The sequence below is a fragment of the Marmota flaviventris genome, chromosome 4 (assembly GCF_047511675.1).
Source record: "Marmota flaviventris isolate mMarFla1 chromosome 4, mMarFla1.hap1, whole genome shotgun sequence".
Taxonomy (NCBI): domain Eukaryota; kingdom Metazoa; phylum Chordata; class Mammalia; order Rodentia; family Sciuridae; genus Marmota; species Marmota flaviventris.
This window is the reverse complement of record NC_092501.1, coordinates 33,940,043-33,959,767: the sequence shown is the minus strand read 5'-3', so window position 1 is coordinate 33,959,767 and position 19,725 is coordinate 33,940,043. Positions and strand designations below refer to the sequence as shown.

General features: G+C 50.4%; 1 protein-coding gene across 2 annotated transcripts; it reads left to right on the top strand.

Annotated features, from left to right (window-relative positions):
* The first annotated feature begins 664 nt into the window (after positions 1 to 664).
* Cyp26c1 (cytochrome P450 family 26 subfamily C member 1) lies at positions 665 to 16,860 on the top strand. 2 transcript variants are annotated; one of them, XM_027939872.2, is made up of 10 exons: positions 665 to 1,203; positions 1,725 to 1,949; positions 2,384 to 2,659; positions 4,085 to 4,240; positions 13,865 to 14,089; positions 14,332 to 14,622; positions 14,711 to 14,869; positions 15,341 to 15,475; positions 15,995 to 16,147; positions 16,404 to 16,860. In XM_027939872.2, the coding sequence occupies exons 1-10, from the start codon at positions 1,000 to 1,002 to the stop codon at positions 16,743 to 16,745; spliced, it is 2,166 nt and encodes a 721-aa protein (XP_027795673.2). In that variant the 5' UTR covers positions 665 to 999; the 3' UTR covers positions 16,746 to 16,860. The 2 variants fall into 2 exon arrangements, with proteins under 2 accessions (XP_027795673.2, XP_027795674.2); XM_027939873.2 differs by lacking the exons at positions 13,865 to 14,089; positions 14,332 to 14,622; positions 14,711 to 14,869; ... (1 more) ...; positions 15,995 to 16,147; positions 16,404 to 16,860 and adding exons at positions 6,171 to 6,488; positions 8,461 to 10,476.
* The last annotated feature ends 2,865 nt before the right edge of the window (positions 16,861 to 19,725 follow it).

The window sequence follows — 19,725 nt, the reverse complement described above, 5'->3', positions numbered from 1 at the left end:
CTGAAATTTTGGCAGCAATGAAACTACCATCTCTTCAAAGATCCTGAATGGTGGATCAGAGAACCCGGATAGGGTTCGGAGTCAGAGAATCTGGGGATGCCAAGGGCCGGCATCGATGCCCCAGTTTCCCTGAAAGAGACGGAGCAAAGGGGAGCACTCCCAGTCCATTAACTGTGGAGTGGTAGTAAAGGGGACATCTAGTGCTGAAGAGTGGGGATCCTAGAGACAGACGCGGTGGGGGTGGGCCTAGAGCGCTGCGGGGCGCAAGCCTGTAAGCCGAGCGCAGGCTTTGCCTTCTTCCCAGGCTCTTGGGAAGAGTCGGAAAGTTCTGGCGCGAAACCGCAAGCCCCGCCCGAGGGTGCGCGGGCGCTGCCCACTGCCTAGCTGCCACTCCCTTCTAGGATCCCTTCCATGATTGCACCCCTGCCCAATGCCTCCAATCATTACTCTGCATGGGGCGCTTTAAATATGCAAAGGCACGTCGGGTTGTACAAAGCGGGATCTGGGATCAGTCGGTAGGGAGGGAGCCATTATCTATATAAACGTGTTGAGGATAATCTGAGAAGGGTTAAACTAGTAGAGAGAGGAGTTGGGGCCGGGGTCTGCAGCCCTGGTTGACAATCTCGGTGAGTTGCTTTGCCCTCCCTCGCTGCTTCCATTCCGGGGAGGAGGTGGGAGTGTCCAGCGGGGGCCTGGAGTGAGCATTCCCGATAGCCTGCACCCCCAAAAGGGACTGGTGTTTTGAACTGGAAGCTGGGAAAATATCTTAAGTGCGCCAGCCAAAGGAGGAGTACCTGTTCCTCAAGGGCGCACGGTCACTGCGGCTTTTCACTGCCAATTTGTTTTTAGAGCGGGACTCTCGTCTGAGGTTTACTAATCTCGGTCTTGGCCCCCAAACCTCTGGCCCTTTCGGGACAGAACAGGTGAGTTCTGCGCTCCGCTCGCGTCCCAATTCTTGTGCTCCTGTTCACGCAGCGGCCTAGTCCCCGCAGCCTCGTCATGTTTCCCTGGGGGCTGAGCTGCCTGTCGGTGCTTGGGGCGGCCGGCACCGCTCTCCTGTGCGCCGGCCTGCTGCTATGCCTGGCCCAGTACCTCTGGACCCTCCGCTGGAAGTTGAGCCGGGACCGGACCTCTGCCCTGCCTCTGCCCAAGGGTTCCATGGGCTGGCCCTTCTTCGGCGAAACGCTGCATTGGTTGGTTCAGGTGAGCAATTTACCGTTCCCTGCAACCTCATATGGCCCCCTTTCCGCAGCTCCCACTGGACTCTCCTCATTGTCAATGCTCTCAGGGTTCTTAGTACCTTCCCTTCGCCCAGGACCCCGGGGAGAGCTTACAACCCTCGCTTATGCTAGCTTCTCTGCTTCCTAGAAAGACCGTAACTTACTTACCAGAGTTCTCCCCAGAGCAGCTTAAACAATACTGGGCTTAGGAGGGGCTTGAGGAGCGAGTAAAGATTCAAGTATAGAGTTAGGAGTCAGGGGGCGTATCTCAGTCATGAGACCTTGTGCTCTCACGTCCCCATTCTGAGCCTCTATTTCTTTACCTTACCAGTGGAAACAAGAGCATCTGTATTCCCATCGGGTATTTCCGGGGGCTGTTTGGAGCCCTGTTTTGTTAAATACAACGGGCCGGGATGGGGCAAGGTGTTATCAGTTGGGAGGCCTAGGCCAGAGGCCTCAACCTGGCCCAGAGGCCCTAGCCCTCCAAGCTCCCCTCGCTCACAGGGCTCGAGTTTCCACAGTTCCCGCCGGGAGCGCTACGGCACAGTGTTCAAGACCCACCTGCTGGGCAGGCCAGTGATCCGCGTGAGCGGTGCGGAGAACGTGCGCACCATCCTGCTGGGTGAGCACCGCCTGGTGCGCAGCCAGTGGCCGAAGAGCGCTCACATCCTTCTAGGCTCCCACACACTTCTCAGTGCGGTTGGTGAGCCTCACCGGCGGCGGCGCAAGGTGAGTGGAAACTAGGGGCAACGTCAGAACTGCGATCCTCAGGCACCTGCTGTGGGCCAGGTAGGAGCCAGGTATAAGGGTACACTGAGAACCTGACCGAGATCCCTGGTTAAGAGCAGGTGGCCTTGGGCCAGTCTCTTACATTCTCCAGTTTTGAATTATAAAGTGACTGTTATACAGAAATGCTGGAGATCAAACCTAGAGGACTTCAAGGAAGACTTCAAGGATGGCTTCTAGAAAAGCGTGGATATATGGGAGGGACTGTATGTAACAGCAGAACTAGAGGGAATGATGAGAGCAAAACCCAGCAAGTTTAGGTTTGGGGTGCTTAGAAGAGGAGGAAGGGATCAGACTTGGTCTTCTGGCTACTAGAGAATTGCGCAGCGGAATAGGTCCCCTCTCCCGCCAGCGCTGATCCGGCGCGCTCGCCACAGGTGCTGGCACGTGTGTTCAGCCGCACCGCACTGGAGCACTACGTGCCGCGCCTGCAGGAGGCGCTGCGGCGTGAGGTGCGCTCCTGGTGTTCTGCCCGCGGACCCGTAGCTGTCTACCAGGCTGCCAAGGCGCTCACCTTCCGCTTGGCTGCGCGCATCCTGCTGGGTCTGCGGCTGGACGAGGTGCGGTGTGCCGAGCTGGCCCGGACCTTTGAGCAGCTGGTGGAAAACCTCTTCTCACTGCCCCTGGACGTGCCTTTCAGCGGTCTGCGCAAGGTACTGGAGCCCCGGCCCCAGACCTCCATCCTTTTGGGTTCCACGGCACGGGGGGTATCCCTGAGACTTAGCGCACCACGACATTACATCTGCTGGGAGGCTGAGGTGCCGCCCAGAATGGGGAGGCGGCTTGCTGTGGTGGTGGGCTCCTGGGCTACTTCTGTTCTGACTGGATGTGGGATCGGGGCGGACCACACACCCTTTCAGAGTCTTGCCTGACGCGTTGGACTCCAGCCAAGGCAACCACTGGCTTCCTCAGTTTGGGTCTTAGTGGCGGGTGTCCAGCCAATCAGTCCTTGCCCTCCGCAGAGCGGCGGCTTCTGCCTGGGCCTCCAGTGCCTCTTCGGAAGCCTGGATGGCTGCAGAACTGGTGGGAACCGGAGGGCAGCAGGCACACCCCAGCCCACCCCAGCACCTGCCCTGGTTGAAGGCGGATGGGTGCTAGCCCCCAATACCGCTGCCCTGGGCCGCTAATTTCCAGCTCAGAGTGACAGGCGGGGCTCCGAGAGCACCGAAAAAGCCCTATTTTAGCCTTCCCTTTCCCCTGCATGGAGCTTTTCAGTCTGCAGATTTCCTGGTTTTCAGTCACCTGAATAAAAATAACAGATTTGTATAAAGGGTCATGTGCGCTGTTCGCTTTGGATACATTTTCTCATTTAATCCTTGCAGACTGCTAAGCATTATTATTCTTATTTTATTGATGAAACGGGCTCATTGGGGTTAAATGCCTTAACCAAGATCACACAGCTATTACCGGCACAGGCAGGATTTGAATCTATACTTCTGGTTAAGAAGTGCTCAATTTCAAGGCTTCCCCAGGGGGATTTTCATTTTATTTAGATGGTCCTGGGGATTGAATTTAGGGCCTCACAGATGCTAGGAAAGCTCAGTATTACTGAGCTACATCGCCAGCCCCAGGGAGTTATGTTTTAGTTGTGCTTGCTCCCTGAAACTCTGAAGGGGCATCCCAGCCCTCTTCCCCAGCCCCTTACAGAGGCTAATGCTTAGAACATATGATAGTGTCCCCTAAGAGCTTTCCTGGGTGCCCCTTCTTCTCAGCAGTGATGCCCACTGCCCCAGCCTGAGCCTAGTGAAGGAAAGGGCACTTGAATGATTGTACCCTGACTGTGCTGTGTTACTCTGGATCATCACTTGACCCCTCTGAGCCTCATTGTACTGCCTTGAGGATGACAGTCTTGCTCAGAGGGACTTATGATAATCAAGATATAATTATTGCAGACAATGGACAGATTTATGGTCATTTATTGAATTCTACTACGTGCCAAGCATGGAGGGAACTAAGCTGAGAGATCTAACACCAGGATCTAGGCAAAGTATGTGAAACCAGAGAAGTTTTAGAGGCAGGCAGCTAAATATGGTCCCTGAGTCTTCCTGCCACATCTGCCTTCTCTCCCTGTGCATCAGGGCATCCAGGCCAGAGACCAGTTGCACAAGTACCTGGAGGAGGCCATTGCCGAGAAGCTTCATGAAGATACAGAGGCAGAGCCAAGAGATGCCTTCAACCTGATCATTCACAGTGCTAGGGAGCTGGGTCATGAACTGTCAGTGCAGGAGCTGAAGGTAGGTGGCAGGAGGTTTTTCCTTCCTCTCTTTGTTCCCAGCAAGTGTCTACACACACTAGCACCATTTTGAGGCACAGGCACATATTAGGATGAAAGGAAAGAGGAAACTGGGTTCCTGCCATGAATCAGCCACACACACTAGCTGCATAGCCCTGCGCTGGTACCCACCTTCCAGGAGCACTGAAAGGATGAATCTTAAGCCTGTCCTCATAAGTTCTGGCCCCAAACAGCTCTGGACCTAACCCCTCCACTTGCCCCCCCCCAACCCCATGTCATTGTCTCTGCTGTCCCCTGCCTATGAAGTCCCCTTCACTCTTTTTCTATAAATTCTAAGGGGCTCAGGATCTCAGCATCATATAAAAATAAATAAAATAAAGGTATTGTGTCCATTAAAAACTAAAAATAAAAAAAAAAACCCAAAACCAAAACCTCCACATCCTCAAAACTCCCATCTTCCTCCCCAAAGCAACATTCTCATTTTATGAACCATCTTGGCACCTGGCACCTTTAACTGCCTGTTTTGCTTCTGCAGGGTCTCCTGGAGAATTAGGTCCACTCTCCACCTACATGTAGATGCAGTGGAGAAAAGGAGGGAGCTTGGAATGGCCCAGGATCTATTTGAGAACCCAGAAAGAAGTGCACTATGGGGGCTAGGAGAAAGTGAGAAATGGAAGGACCTCAATCTTCCATAAGCAATTTCCATCCTTTCTCTGACTTGTTTCCCACTTTCTACCAGCCAGCCACTGAATATGGGGCTCAGCTTTAGTTTCTTCTCTGACAATGGAACAAATAATCTCCATCCTGACTCCTGGATGGTTGAGGTCCAGAAGCATCAAAATGGTTACAAAAGAATGAGCAATCAGCTCATGGGTCCTGGGGGTGACCAATGGATAAGATCATTTCTGGGCAGTAAAGGGAAGTGGAATGGAATGAAGTAGATGATCCCTATGCCTTGACAGGACTGGAAAGGGGTGACAACACCCTCAGGAAGGTGCTCACTGGCCAGGAATCTTCAGTTCTGGCCTGGGCATCACAAAGGGAGACCAGACTGGCCAGGGAGGATGTTGGGGCAATGGGGTCCTCCATCCCAGATGTCCATCTTGTCCAAGATAGGACCAGCAGTTAGCCTTCAAACAGGTCAATATTCATTCCACAAATATTATGTACTTATTCACTGCCAAGCTCTGTGCTGAAATGGGAGGTGCAGTGGTGAGCAAAACAGCCTCCCATTTCCCAGGTATGGGAAGGGAGGGTTCTCGTTCACCTTATAAACACAAACACTGATGCTGCCTGGAAGGAAGACACTTGACAGAGAGAAGGTGGAGGAAAGCAGTGAGGCTTGAAATCTGAAGGCTATCCCTTCTTGAGCAGGGCAGACCAGGAAGAGATATAGTGACGGATAAGAAGATGAAGGACTGATGCAGGCTTTGGTGGGAGGCTGCTGAAGATACCTTTGTTTCACTGTAGTTGCTATCAGAAGGCCCAGTGGGAGTTGGAGGCAGCACCACCAAGAGGTCAAGAGCATTTAGAATCCCAAGCCTCACTGCTAAAACTCCTAGTTGTAGGGAGCTTGAGTACGTCTCAGCCCTCAGTTTCCAATCCTGTAAAAGGATGGCAGTAATTGTGCCTCACAGAATTAGGGGGAGAATCCAATGGGTTAATAAAACACTAAGGGTAATGCACTGAGTAAGTTTCCAGCATTGCCTCTGGGAACTCTTTCAACAAGAAAGGTAGGTAGATACTTGTTTGCCTGGTGCTCTATGCGACTTTCCCAAGTGGCAGATTTGGAAGTTAATGGATTTCAGGACCTTCGCACAGCACACAGCCATCACGGTAGCTCGCCCGCCTTAGTGCAATAGTTTAAGGTTTTCTGCGCCTCCGCCGTGTGGCCAAGACTGTGAATCAGAGACGACGGGGCTGTCTTGCAGGAGTCCGTTGTGGAGCTCCTCTTCGCCGCCTTCTTCACTACGGCCAGTGCCAGCACGTCCCTCGTTCTGCTGCTACTGCAAAATCCGGCGGCCATCGCCAAGATCCAGCAGGAGTTGGCAGTCCAAGGGCTGGAACGCGCGTGCAGTTGCACGCCTGGGGCCTCCGGGCCAGGGCCAGACTGTGGTTGCGAGCCTGACCTCAGTCTCGCGGTGCTGGGCCGTCTGCGCTACGTAGACTGCGTAGTCAAGGAGGTGCTGCGCCTCCTGCCGCCGGTGTCCGGGGGCTACCGCACAGCGCTGCGCACCTTTGAGCTGGACGTAAGTGCGCCTTGCCCGCCAAGCTGCCAGCCTCCTGTCACCTGCTGCAGTGAGTGGGTGGAAAGAGGGTTGGGGATTAGGGCCGCAGGTCTCCTAGCCCAGGACCTCAACTTTCCCATCTGTAAAACGGGGTGAGCCCTCCTCCACTTACCAGGGTCCTCGGCACAGGGATGCAAAGCCTGGCTCCTGGTAAACCGGGAAATGTTAGGAATTTCGTTTAAATATTTTGTCAGCGGTCTAGGTAGGTCTGCTCAATAATAATCAAGTTTTAGAATTAAATTTGCTTTCCTCTGCACACCATCCCCCTCCCATTCAGCAAAGGTGAGTGGGAAGCAAAGACTGTAGTATGTATCTCACCTCTGGCTCCCTAACAAGATCAAAGAATCCATCATTGTTACCTGACCAGGGCTCCAGCTAAGGTTGGATGCCAGTGAAGTGCAGCAATTCTACAGGGTAGAATTTCTTAATGGTCTGCTGACTGCCCTGGGATGGGCAAGGTTAAGGTCTAGACCTGACTCCTCTTTGAATGCAGTGGGCATTTCTCTCTTCACTCCAGGCCTCAGTTTGTTCCCTGGAAGGAAACTGTCTTGGTCCTCCAACTCTGATTCTCCAGGTGGGTTCAGGGTTGTGTAGCCAAGTGGCAGCATTGGGATTGGCCCATTCCGACTGCTAAATTGAGGACTGTTGGCCTAAAAAGCCATCTCTAGAGCACCACGCTCAATAACTGAGCAACTCCAAACAAAGAGTGGGCATTGCCTTCCACAGTGAGCATCCATGACCCATTGCTACCAGGGTGCAGGGGGAGGGCATTGAGTATCATGGGGACAATGAGGGGACCAGCACTGATAGCTTCATCATAAATGGTGGAAAAAAAGAAGTGATTTCCAATGCTGGGTGCAATCAAAACATTTTGAGATCTGGCATTTGAACTGAAGTCATGAGTGTGGTAGAATGAGAGTGCACCACAGAGAAGGAACAGCCCAGACAAAGGTGGGTGTTTAGAAGTGTCTTGGATGCCGAATCTTGGAAATCACAGTTTACTCTGCAGATGCTGGTATGCCTTGGAAGACCTTAGGGGAACAGGAAGAGGAGCAGAAGATCAGGGAGGGTCCCCACAGAGGGTGAGCAGAGATCAAGGAAGAGTCTTAACCATCCTCCAGTGTACAGATGGGGTGTACTAGAGAGGAGAGCCAGCAATTCCAAGATGAATCTTAGTGACTCCAAGATGTCCTATCACCCTGGTGAGGCTGTGGGGTGGGGGTTGGCAAACAGGCTTCAGAAAGCTGCAATCTCTTGAATTGAGGGCAGCAGGATGATCGAGGGATTGGAAAATACAACAAAAAAAGCAAAATGGTTAGCAAGGCTAGAGGTGGGCAAAAATTACAGGAAGGCTGTCTTCAGTATCTCATGTGCTACTTCTTAAAGTGTGTCTACCAGATCTGAAGTATTGTCCAAACAGTGAGTGGTTACGGCCGGAAGTTTTCAGTTAAATGAAAAGAACAGTTTTATAATTAAACAGACCTATAGGAATGGGGGTCTCTGCCCTTTGTGTTGGGGTTTCAGGCAGCTGGTAGGTGCAGAACTGGAATATAAGTCTTCTGATCTAATGTCAGAAGAAAAAAGAAAGACAAAACAAGGGAATATAAACGATAGATTTACTATATAATAACACATATTTACTGAACACTAGTATGTGTCAGACCCCTTTTCGAATCTTTACAACGAAATAGGCATTTCAGTTCTCATTTTATCAAGTAAGAAACTGAGGCGCAGATTGAATGTCTAGCCCAAGATCATACAGCTTCCTAATGAAAGAGCGGAGGCTGGAAGGAAGATCATTCTGGTGCCCAGAATGACGCCTTCCTGCCGGGTTTCACAAGCCGGTATGGCATGGTGCACGGGGGTGGAGGGTCTTTTCGGGCCCTGTTTCCAGGTATTTTGTGGTCAGGTTGTGCACCTCGCCTCCTTACAGGGCTACCAGATCCCCAAAGGCTGGAGCGTGATGTACAGTATCCGGGACACGCACGAGACCGCAGCTGTGTATCGTAGCCCGCCGGAAGGCTTCGACCCGGAGCGCTTTAGCGCAGCGCGTGAAGATGCTCCGGGCACCTCCGGCCGCTTTCATTACATCCCTTTCGGTGGCGGAGCGCGCAGCTGTCTCGGCCAGGAGCTGGCACAGGCAGTACTGCAGCTACTAGCTGTGGAGCTGGTGCGCACCGCTCGCTGGGAACTGGCCACGTCCGCCTTCCCGGCCATGCAGACGGTGCCCATCGTGCACCCGGTGGACGGGCTTCGGCTCCTCTTCCACCCACTCGCGCCTCCGGCCTCAGGGAATGAGCTACACCTCTGAGCGGCAGCGCTGCGAGACTTGGCTTGCCCAGTGGCTGCTGCGCGCCCTACATCCCGCGCGCATTCACCCGTCACTAATTAGTTTAACAAACCTTCACCGAACGTGTCTCGGTGCTGGACTTTAGCGAGTAAGAAGTCATGCCACCGCCATCGCGTCAAAGCGCCGTAGAGAGTACGTGGATCGCGGGCCCGCGGCGGGGGTTACCCAGAGACCAGGCGCACGTGGTGGGAACTACAATACTTTCGAGGAAGCCAAATCGCCGGGGGGCCATTCCTGAATTGATTTGGGTCCTTGAGAAAAAAACACCAAAAGGGAGCCCAACAGAAGGTAACGGGCCTCCGGTTTCATGCGACTTGGTCTTTCTGCCCGTCTAATCTCACGGAAACTCTGAACTGGGTGCGCTTCCAGGTCCCTGAACAGCCCAACATCACCGGATTCTGCTGGAGACTTATTAAAAGAAAAATTCCTACTTCAAGAACGCATTTAATCTTTCCAGGGTAGAATAGGCATACCAAGATGTCTCTAAAGATGGTTCATGGGAGATTGAGACCTAATCCCCTCATGGGAGGCTGAGATATAATCAGAGAGGTTTGGGATATTTGTACCCAAAACAGGAAGGCCAAGAAATAAAAGTTCCTGCCAGCGGTTGAGCAAGGAGGCTAGGGCTTAGCTGAGCTCCTTGGTGGGAAGGCACCAGGTGGAGGGTGGGGGAGGCACATAAAGGACCTACCTGAAGGACCCACCCCGGAGCATATTCAGAAGGTGGACAGCACCAATCCTTCACTGGACGGGCTTCATTTCTGAGCCTAGTTCTGGAGACGGCTTTGAATTATCTCCCCCATAGCTAGCTGCAGAAATCTCCTGGTTTACTACTTCAATATCCTCTCTGTTACAGAGGATGAACTAAGGAGGAAAGAACCAAAGACTCCCCAAGGAGCCAGCAATGGGTTTCTGAACTCCCCCACCAGTGCTTCCTCTACCCCATCACTTAACCCCACTGCTTCACCCTCTGGGCTTAGCCCCTTTGGCTTTTCATAGGAATCCTTAGCCCACTTCAACCTGCTACCCATCTTCACACAGGCCTGGGCAGCTGAACATGACTGGTGAGCTGGGGAAGTTGCCTCTCAGGCCAGAGCTGACCCCTTAATGAACCAGAAGGAAGCCAGTGCCCTCCTGACCTTATGCTTAAGGTGGATCCTAGGGCCTGAAGGAAAGGGGGAACTCAGCAGGGGTGTGCAGGGTTGGCAGCTCCAAAGCATAGCCGGCTCTTCCAAGAGGGGCTGACACTGCCATAACCCCCATACAGCGCAATTCATCACCCATGGCTGGTCACAGGTCGGGCGCCAGACCCTGAGCTCAGCAGGCGCCAGAGGTAGCAAAGGTGGCAGGATGCAGGTCTGCCCTTAGGGTGCTCTTGGAAACACTTAGGACATCTGGGTCTGAGAAGCATATGTCTGGGTGAGGAGGCCAAAGGACCCCAGCTTCAGGATTGATTCTGATTTAGGGAAAGTGTAGAAATATGAGGCGTAGCCTCTCAGAAACCAGGATAGTCTATCAGTTCCCAGAAACTTGGTTTACCTGCGCTTGGGTTTGAACTAAATAAGCCATAGGAGTGGCTCCAAATTTACTCTAATTTCTCGTTGCTACATCATGTTAATAATTTTAAGGAATAAGGTTCCCTGATTTAGTAGCTCTAAATTCTCTGGGAAGGAGCAGATGTGGTTATTGCCCTTCTGTTCTTTTTTTTTTTTTTTTTTTTTTTTTTTTTTTTTTATTATTTTTTTTTTTATTGTGGGTTGTTCAAAACATTACAAATTTCTTGACATATCATATTCCACACTTTGATTCAAGTGGGTTATGAACTCCCACCTTTGCCCTTCTGTTCTTGATATTGCTCATGGAAGGAGGCAATGAACTAGCAAAATAAATAAATAAATAAAACAAAAAAACCCATAAGAACAAGAATCTGTCCAGTGGTGATAAGCCCCGTAAAGAATATAAAGCGAAGCATCTGTAATAGAGTGGTGGGCTGGGAAAGCTTTTCTGAGAAGGTGATATTCAACTTTGGAAGGAACCAGAGAGTGGCAGAGGGAACAGCAGGCATGGAACCCTGAGGATAAAAATGTTCAGGAGAGATGAAGAAGGGAGAAAAATGGAGGGGTGCTTCAGCTGCCCTAGTTCATCTGACTTATCTACCTCTGGATCCTCCCTTTCCCTTCAGTAAAGAAACAAATCAAATCAAAACAAAACAAAACAACAACAACAAAAAAGGTTTCTCACCTCCACCGCTTAGCAATGAAATGTTTTGTAAACATTTTGGAAACAGTCTATTTCCAGCCAGCCAAACCCCCCTCCCCGCCCACCACCACTCAAAAAAACGTGGCGAGGCTCCTAGATCAAAGTTCTTTGGGGGCTGGTAATTTATTGACCCCCTCTCCCCCTTCAAGATGTTCTTTAATGATCTTTCACTCTCATATGTAATTTTTTTCCTGGCAACAGATACCCCCGCGCGGGTCTCGATGAGCAGGCAGGTTTTTCCTTTTTCTTTCTTCTTCTTCTTCTTTTTTTTTTGTCTGTGGCAACTTCCAGCGCGCAGGCCTCGCTCATCCTGTGACCCGGCGCGAGCTGAACTTGGCGAGGTGGCCCCCGCAGAGTTCACTCGGATGTCACGGTCCGGCCTGCAGGGGTCACAGGCGGGTCAGGCCCGAGGATTGGGAATGGGCCCCAGGTCACGCTCCCGCTCCCGATAGTCAGTTTTGCACACCAGCCGGAGGCGCTCTACAAAGGGGAGGGTTGGGGATTTCTGAGAATTACCTCTAGCGCGATTCTCCCCGGTTCCTGCTAGTGCCCAGGAAGTTGACTAAAAGAAATGACAGTAAGAGACCGTCTTGCCCAGAGATTCTGAATCGCTAACTCCTCCAAACACACCCTGTGGCGACCCTGGCTTGGAGATTTGCTGGACTGTGCGGGTCGCTAAGACCTCCGCATACATTTCCTGACCCTCCGAGTTTGGGGACCACCGCGATCCCCATTAGTGCCACGTATTTAAGCTCTCAGGATTAAAATTTTCCGTCTCCAAGGGACGCTTTCCAAGGCGTGAGGGAGTGCTTCTGCTAGAGCCAGTGCTTCTAAACAAACGTACGTCATTCTGTTTCATTTTCGGGGCCGCCGGTACGTTCAGCGCGCAAACCCAGGCAGCGTGTGGCTCTGACTGGTCGGAAGCGGTGTAGCTCGGCCAGGTGGGAAACAGTGAACGCTCTTGCGCACCCGGTAGTGCCGGAGCTCAGCTACTGGCTGCAGAAGCGGCTTATTGGAGTTGGGCAGAGTCCAGAGGACCCGCTCCCGGGTATACATTCCCTCAACCTTCCCATTAGCTGCCGAGAGACATCTGGGTTTAGGGCCAAAATGCCCTCTCGCCAGAGTGAGGACAGTAGCTTTACACAGGTTGGGAAGTGGGGGAGCGGAGGAAGGCTCTAAGCGCCCAACGTCCTGGCCACTCTGGTAATGCAGCTTAGCGTTCCTGAAACGAGGAAGAGTCTTTACATCCAGAAGCTAGGTTTGGGAACTCACAGCTGCCCTGAGTTGTAGACAGATTGGGAACGATCACCTCCATCCTAAGGAGGAGCAAACAGGCACAGGAATGTTTAATGACTTGTCCAAGGTCAGGCAAGTAGAGTTGGAGCCAGGACTCCTGGGCTTTCCTTTGCTCTGTCTGGGTCTCCTTACCCTACTATGACCAAGGACTTCTTCCCCGCTGCCCAGGTAGAACTGCAAGACCCAGGGTGTTAGGGAACCGGCGGCGTAGCCGGATCACACAGCCTGGCGTTGATTGTGGAGCAGTGGATGAATTGCCCCTGGGGTCCGCCTCTGGAGAGTCAAAATAAGGGATCAGGCTGTGCAGGTTTGCATCAGATTCCTGAGGGACCTGGATGCTTACTTGTACCCTTCCGGAGGACTTTCCAAGACTTTATGAGTACTCCCTTGTGACCGGGAGCTAGGATCCACGACCCGCAGGTCATATTTGACTCCCAGTGGTTCTCGCTTGTGTCCTGGTCCTGGGCTCTTCTCTGGAATCCTTGAAAGTCGGGAAACCTGCGTTCTGGACCTAAGTTACCACACCTGTGGGAGGAGTTCACTGAATAAAGATTGCTGAGCACGCTTCCCTTTGCTTCTTGAGCAGGTGGACAGGAACCCACGCGACACTTGTACATGGAAAGCCCGTGGAGGCGGCTTTGGGCTGGGGAGACGCTTGGATCAGGCAGGAGGGATTTCAAGGGCCTCCTGAAAGAGCCAGGATAGGAATTCTCGCTCCTGGGAACCCAGAGTCCGCCCCCACTCCCTGCTGTCTGGGAGCTCCGCACACCTTGGATGGGGGAGGCGGCGCTCCTAGCCTAGCACCCCAGGAGGCGCGCTCCGAGGGTAGCAGCTACCGCTCCGCCTCTGCTTCGGCGCAGAACAAACGGTTAAAGATTTTGGGCTGCGCCTCGCGGGGGGGAGGAGCCAGGGGCCCAATCCGCAATTAAAGATGAACTTTGAGTGAACTAATTTGTGTCTAACCAAGGTAACGTGAGCAGTAACCTGGACCGCCTATAAAGCGGGCGCGCGGCGGGGTTGGAGAGCTGGTGGCGGCGGCAGGTGGCGCGGGAGACCGTAGCGTGCCATGGGGCTCCCCGCGCTGCTGGCCAGTGCGCTCTGCACCTTTGTGCTACCACTGCTGCTCTTTTTGGCTGCGATCAAGCTCTGGGACTTGTACTGCGTGAGCAGCCGCGACCGCAGCTGCTCTCTTCCCTTACCCCCCGGGACTATGGGCTTCCCATTCTTTGGGGAAACGTTGCAGATGGTGCTGCAGGTAAGGAAGCTTGGGGCGGGACGCTTCCCCGGAGCTCGGCTCAGCTCTGGATCTCAGCTGAAGCCAGGTTAGGCGTACGGGTGAAGGAAACGACTGCAGCTAGGAACGGAGCTAGCGGAAGGCGCGAAGCTCCCAGGCGCCCCCTCATGCCCACGTCTCTCTACGGTCTTCTCACAGCGGAGGAAGTTTCTGCAGATGAAGCGCAGGAAATACGGCTTCATTTACAAGACACATCTATTTGGGCGGCCCACGGTTCGGGTGATGGGCGCGGACAACGTGCGGCGCATCTTGCTCGGAGAGCATCGGCTGGTGTCTGTCCACTGGCCCGCGTCTGTGCGCACCATCTTGGGCTCTGGCTGTCTCTCCAACCTGCATGATTCCTCGCACAAGCAGCGCAAGAAGGTGAGGGCGGGGTGGGGACTCCTGGGCAAGGAGCAGGACTCCTTTTCTGGAATGGTTCAGGCAGATAAATGCAAGGCAAGTGCTAGCAGAGGTGGGACTTGGACTCCTCCGAGCTCTTGTTTAGCTTTCCCAGCCGGAATGTACGTAGAGTCTGGAGGAGCTGAGGTTGTATGGCCTGGGACCCAGGAAGGTGAGATGGAGCGGATAGAGGATTTTAACGATCTTGGCTTCTCGGGACCCAGGTGATTATGCAGGCTTTCAGCCGCGAGGCACTCCAGTGCTACGTGCCAGTGATCATTGAAGAAGTGGGGAGTTGCCTGGAACGATGGCTGAGCTGCGGCGAGCGCGGCCTTCTGGTCTACCCCGAGGTGAAGCGCCTCATGTTCCGCATCGCCATGCGCATCCTGCTGGGCTGTGAGCCCCCGCGGGCTGGCAGCGGAGAGGCAGAGCAGCAGCTAGTCGAAGCCTTTGAGGAGATGACCCGCAATCTCTTCTCGCTACCCATCGACGTGCCTTTCAGCGGGTTGTACCGGGTAAGGGCGGCAGGCGGGGTGCGAAGTTTGGGGCGCAGGAGCCGGGCGTCTGCTCACCGCCTCACACTCTCTCTCTCTCTCTGCTCAGGGCATGAAGGCACGGAACCTCATTCACGCGCGCATCGAGGAGAACATTAGAGCCAAGATCTGCCGGCTGCGGGCTGGGGAAGCAGACAGGAGCTGTAAAGACGCGCTGCAGCTGTTGATTGAGCACTCCTGGGAAAGGGGAGAGCGGCTGGACATGCAGGTGAGTGATGGCTTCAAAGCGGGGGATGTGGAATTGGGTCCCCAGCTTTTCAACCCGCAGTGCTTGGGGGCCCTCAAAGCTTCTCAGAGTGGGCACCCTGCCCAGACTCCAGCAATAACAACCCGAAGGGTTGATACTAGGTCAGTAGAGCCGCTAAAGAGGCTGCCGCCGAACTCTAAGAGCGTCCCCTGGTCTTTCCAAATTTCAAAGGGAAAAATCGGAATCTGCAAATGTTAATAAAGAAACTTGGACGTTTTTAATAAAATCAAGGCCTTAACTCAGGAGGTCCAGGTACAGGTAGCTAATCTAAAGAGACTGCATTCTCTTTAAAGACGTTTGGTCTCTTGACTTTCTATCAGCAAAACTTTTTGCGTTTCTAGTCTTCCCTCCAGAACCCTCAGTTGGATTCTGAGTAATCACTGTGAACCTGCATGGAAACTTGTAAAAATATCGGTCTTACTCGATTCTTAGGCACTAAAGCAATCTTCAACTGAACTACTCTTTGGAGGACACGAAACCACTGCCAGTGCAGCTACATCTCTGATCACTTACCTGGGACTGTATCCTCATGTTCTCCAGAAAGTTAGAGAGGAGCTGAAGAGTAAGGTAAGAGGATTCTGGGAGTTCTGTATTAGCTTAGGAATTTCAGTTGCTCCCTTACCAACTTCTCTCCTGATTAGGTCTGCTGAGTATTTCACTGAATATTTTGAAAGTGCCTGGCCAAGGGCAGAGTGGGCCTGTTGGGGGAGAGAATTTTGAGCTGTGATCCTACTTGGGCAGGATTAGACCTTGTATTCCTGCCTGTCCTCTACATTTTGCAGAAATGTGGAGATTTCCAGATAGTTTCCACTTTCTTAGATTTGGGTGTTCAAGGGCATGAATAGAATAGTGTGATAAGTGCAAGTAGCTGATGGGGCGGTGACAGGGGTGGGGAAGCTTGACCCTTCTTCATTGTGATCAGCATTTTCTTAGAATTGTAAATAGAGGATGGATTTGGGCAGAGAGTGGAGGTAAGTGGCTCCTGGCTGCTGTTTCCCTCTATGCTCTGCCATCCTGAGGCCCTTTGGGTTCAGCTACCATCTAAGTCCTATTTATGTCTTCTGGGCTGATTTTATTGGTGTGCAGGGCTTACTTTGCAAGAGCAATCAAGACAACAAGTTGGATATGGAAATCCTGGAACAACTTAAGTATATAGGGTGTGTTATTAAGGAGACCCTCCGACTGAATCCCCCAGTTCCAGGAGGATTTCGAGTTGCTCTGAAGACTTTTGAATTAAATGTAAGTTAAGAATTCTACCTGCATCCCACTCCTGCTCTGCCCCTTTTGTTGTTTTAAACCTATCCTTGCTTCCTTGAACATTGGCTTGAATTCTTTATGCTTTTGATAACATTGTCCTGTGCTAGAACCAATCCCTCTCTCTCCCAACCCTCTTTCTTTTAACTCATAACACCCCCAAGGAGATCCCTGGTAGTTTTTTGTTGGTGAAAGTTAAATTCCAGTTTGTCAGCCCTTGGGACTTCATAATCTTTTGCAGGGATACCAGATTCCCAAGGGCTGGAATGTTATCTACAGTATCTGTGATACTCATGATGTGGCTGATATCTTCACTAACAAGGAGGAATTTAATCCTGATCGCTTTATGCCGCCTCACCCAGAGGATGCATCTAGGTTCAGCTTCATTCCATTTGGAGGAGGCCTTAGGAGCTGTGTAGGCAAAGAATTTGCAAAAATTCTTCTCAAAATATTTACAGTGGAGCTGGCCAGGCATTGTGACTGGCGGCTTCTAAATGGACCTCCTACAATGAAAACCAGTCCCACTGTGTATCCTGTGGATAATCTCCCTGCAAGATTCACTCATTTCCAGGGAGAAGTCTGATGGGCATGAATGCTCAAATCTTGGACTTATTTGAAGTGTACATATGAGTTTTTATATACTGTTGTGTTGACTTATTATATTTAATTTCTAAATGATATTATAATATTTATGTGTCTCTACTATAGCACCATGGTCTTTAAATATTAAAATAATGAATTTGTATAACTTCCAAATGAAATAAAATTTGAAAATATTTTTCTTGCATTGAAGGAAATGGAAAAATCCACTGGTTTAATGTTTGGACTTAACGTTTGTGACCAGATTTCTAAATGTTTACCTGGGTTGATTTGTCATCTGTGCATATTTATTTTTTGTAAGGAGGAAATCTTAGCTAATTGTTTTTCTCTCAATAGTTATTTGAAAATAAGTATTAGGTGTGTGTTGGCTCAAAGGTATCTTTGCAAATTCTTTAAAGGTAATTTAGATTCCCTGTTTGGAAAATCTATTGAGGTTAATTTAATTAATTAAAATTTTTTTCTTTGTGGTGCTGTCTGGGGATTGAACCCAGGGTTTCGTGCACACTAGGCAAGTGCTATATTACTGAGCTACATCCCCAGCCCAAAGTTAATTTTACTTTTTTGTTTTGTTTTTGTATTTTGTGGTGCTTGGGATTGAACCCAGGGCAATTTTAGTTTTTTTTTTTTAACTTCATTTTAGGGAAAGATGATTCTGAAAAGGTCACACGCTGATAATTATCATTCTACAATAACACCTTCATCATATCTAGCATTTAATAAACATAATAAATCCATATGCTTGAATAGAGCCAGAACTTTTCTCTGAAGTTAAGGTTGTAGATAAGACAAAGCTAGTGACTCCACTTATGGACAGTCCTTGGCTAAAATGAGACCAAAATTCATTGGCATGTCACCTTTACTTAGAAGTTGCATTTGAAAACAGTTCGGGGAAAGGCAAGTCTCTGGTTTAGATAAGCTGAGCCCAGATTTTCTTTATTCAAAATGAGGCAGGAGGAGCAGATTTAACAAACTGACAGATAAAGTTTTTATCTATCCCAGGCAATAGGGTGTGAGCCTGACATGACTGATAAAATGGCCCAGTCATGACCCTGTGAACCTTGGCTAACCTCCGTGAAAGCGCAGTTTTGTCACATTTCTGACCCTGGCATGGCCATGTTCTGAACTGAAGGCCAGACTCTCAATCCAGAAAGGTTAGGCCTGGTGACTTGCTTATGCAAGCACATTTTCCGTTTTGAAATGGCACAATCTGCTCACTGAACCTCTGATGGCTTGTAGGTTGGACTTTAAAATTTTCATTACAATTTTAGAATTTGGCAATGCTGAAGAAACCAGGTAGTCTACACAGGTATTTGAACAAAGTTCTGTTCATACAATTAGAATTTCATGTTCTACCTGACTTTAATATTTAGGTAGAGCTTGGATTGCACTCATTGTTGGAATCTTCTGATTTTTAGAATGTTTATACAATAACTTATAATGCTTTATAATAACCTTATAAAGCCATTTAAAAAATGTGATAGACTTACATAGTTTCAGCCAAGATTTAGTGTTCTGTAATGTACAAAAATGCCTCCTTCTCTGCATAACATTTGCCCTAGATCTTTCCAGCCAGGAGCACACTAGCCTGAGGGGCATCATTATTTCAGATAATTTATGTAAGATTACTTTAAAAAAGATTTTAACTCTTAATTTTGCTGGAGGACAGTTAGCCTCTAACAACGATGTTTTTGGTGGCTTTGCGTCCCTGTTTCTCTATAAGCATAGTGTAATAAGAAATTTGAGACATTTTAGCATATAATTCAATGTTTAAATTCCACCTATTTTTAATCTGGCAAGCTTTAAGGAAAACTTTTGTCTTTCCCAGAGCTACCTTTAGCTCAATTATGCTTATCAGTTATAGAGTAGTATAGAATTACCTGAAAAAAACTTGTTAAAAACCCAATTTTCGATGATGCTGAGTGCTCAGTGAAGGCACTTTAGTTTTGGGGTGAGTGTGGGGTAGACTGAACATTTGTAGGCTGCTGTATTGGACATAAAATGAGCCTGATTTGTTTATCTGCGGCAAATGTGTCTTATGGCCCAGGTGCCCCTAGGTCACTGTCCATGCAGTGGAGAAATGATGCAGACTTGGCCAGAACTGTGGGAGGAGGGGAGATGGTATGGGAAATGATGCTGTGGGGCTCATTGTTGGAATCTTGCAGAGATGAAGGGGTGCTGTGTTTTCTGGGGCTGGGTGTATATCCGCTAAGCTGGTCAAGTTGGAACCCTCTGTCTCCTTCCGCCAATGTCCTTTGCCCTTATTGCCTCCCATGACCTCTTGTCTTCAGTCAGAGGAGTGGCACCAATGAGCACTGTCACGGCAAGGATGTAGAAGCCTAGAACTTTGACATTCAGAAAAATTGTGGCCCTTGCTTAGCACAACCCTTGGGGGCCCAGAGAGGGACTGATTTGCCTGGGGGTGGTGGAATCAGAAAAGACCTCCTGATACCCCTTTTTCCCCTTCTCTCTTTTTTTAAACAGCTAATTATACCTGCCTGATATTGTTCCAACTTTCTGTAGCCAGACGACTAGACCAAGAGTCTCCATCTCATAACTTTCTACATTTCTCCTGCTACCTTTCCCCTCTCCTCCCACAGTGCTGATCAGTTCTTTTGCAGGCCATCAGAGGCAACTGGTAAAATGGGAGCAGTAAGAGGAAGTGGCTGCTCCCTCCAGATCCCTTATCTCCTGGGACCAGTTCCTTGCTTTTTGAACCTTGCCACCCCCAAGAGGTCCACAAGGGGGCGGGCTTCTCCCTTGTATGCCAAACTCAGGGACTGGTGGTTTTCCCACCAGTGTCCATGAAATCCAGTGTCCATGAAATCCAGTGTCCAAACACTCTGGCCCAAGAACACTTTGAGCACAGATAGATAGAGGCCTCAGGGTACCCACAGCTTAGCAACTACTCCACAACAGTCCTGGCCCTTCTGAAGGTGGTCACCCCAACTGGGTTGAGCAGGACT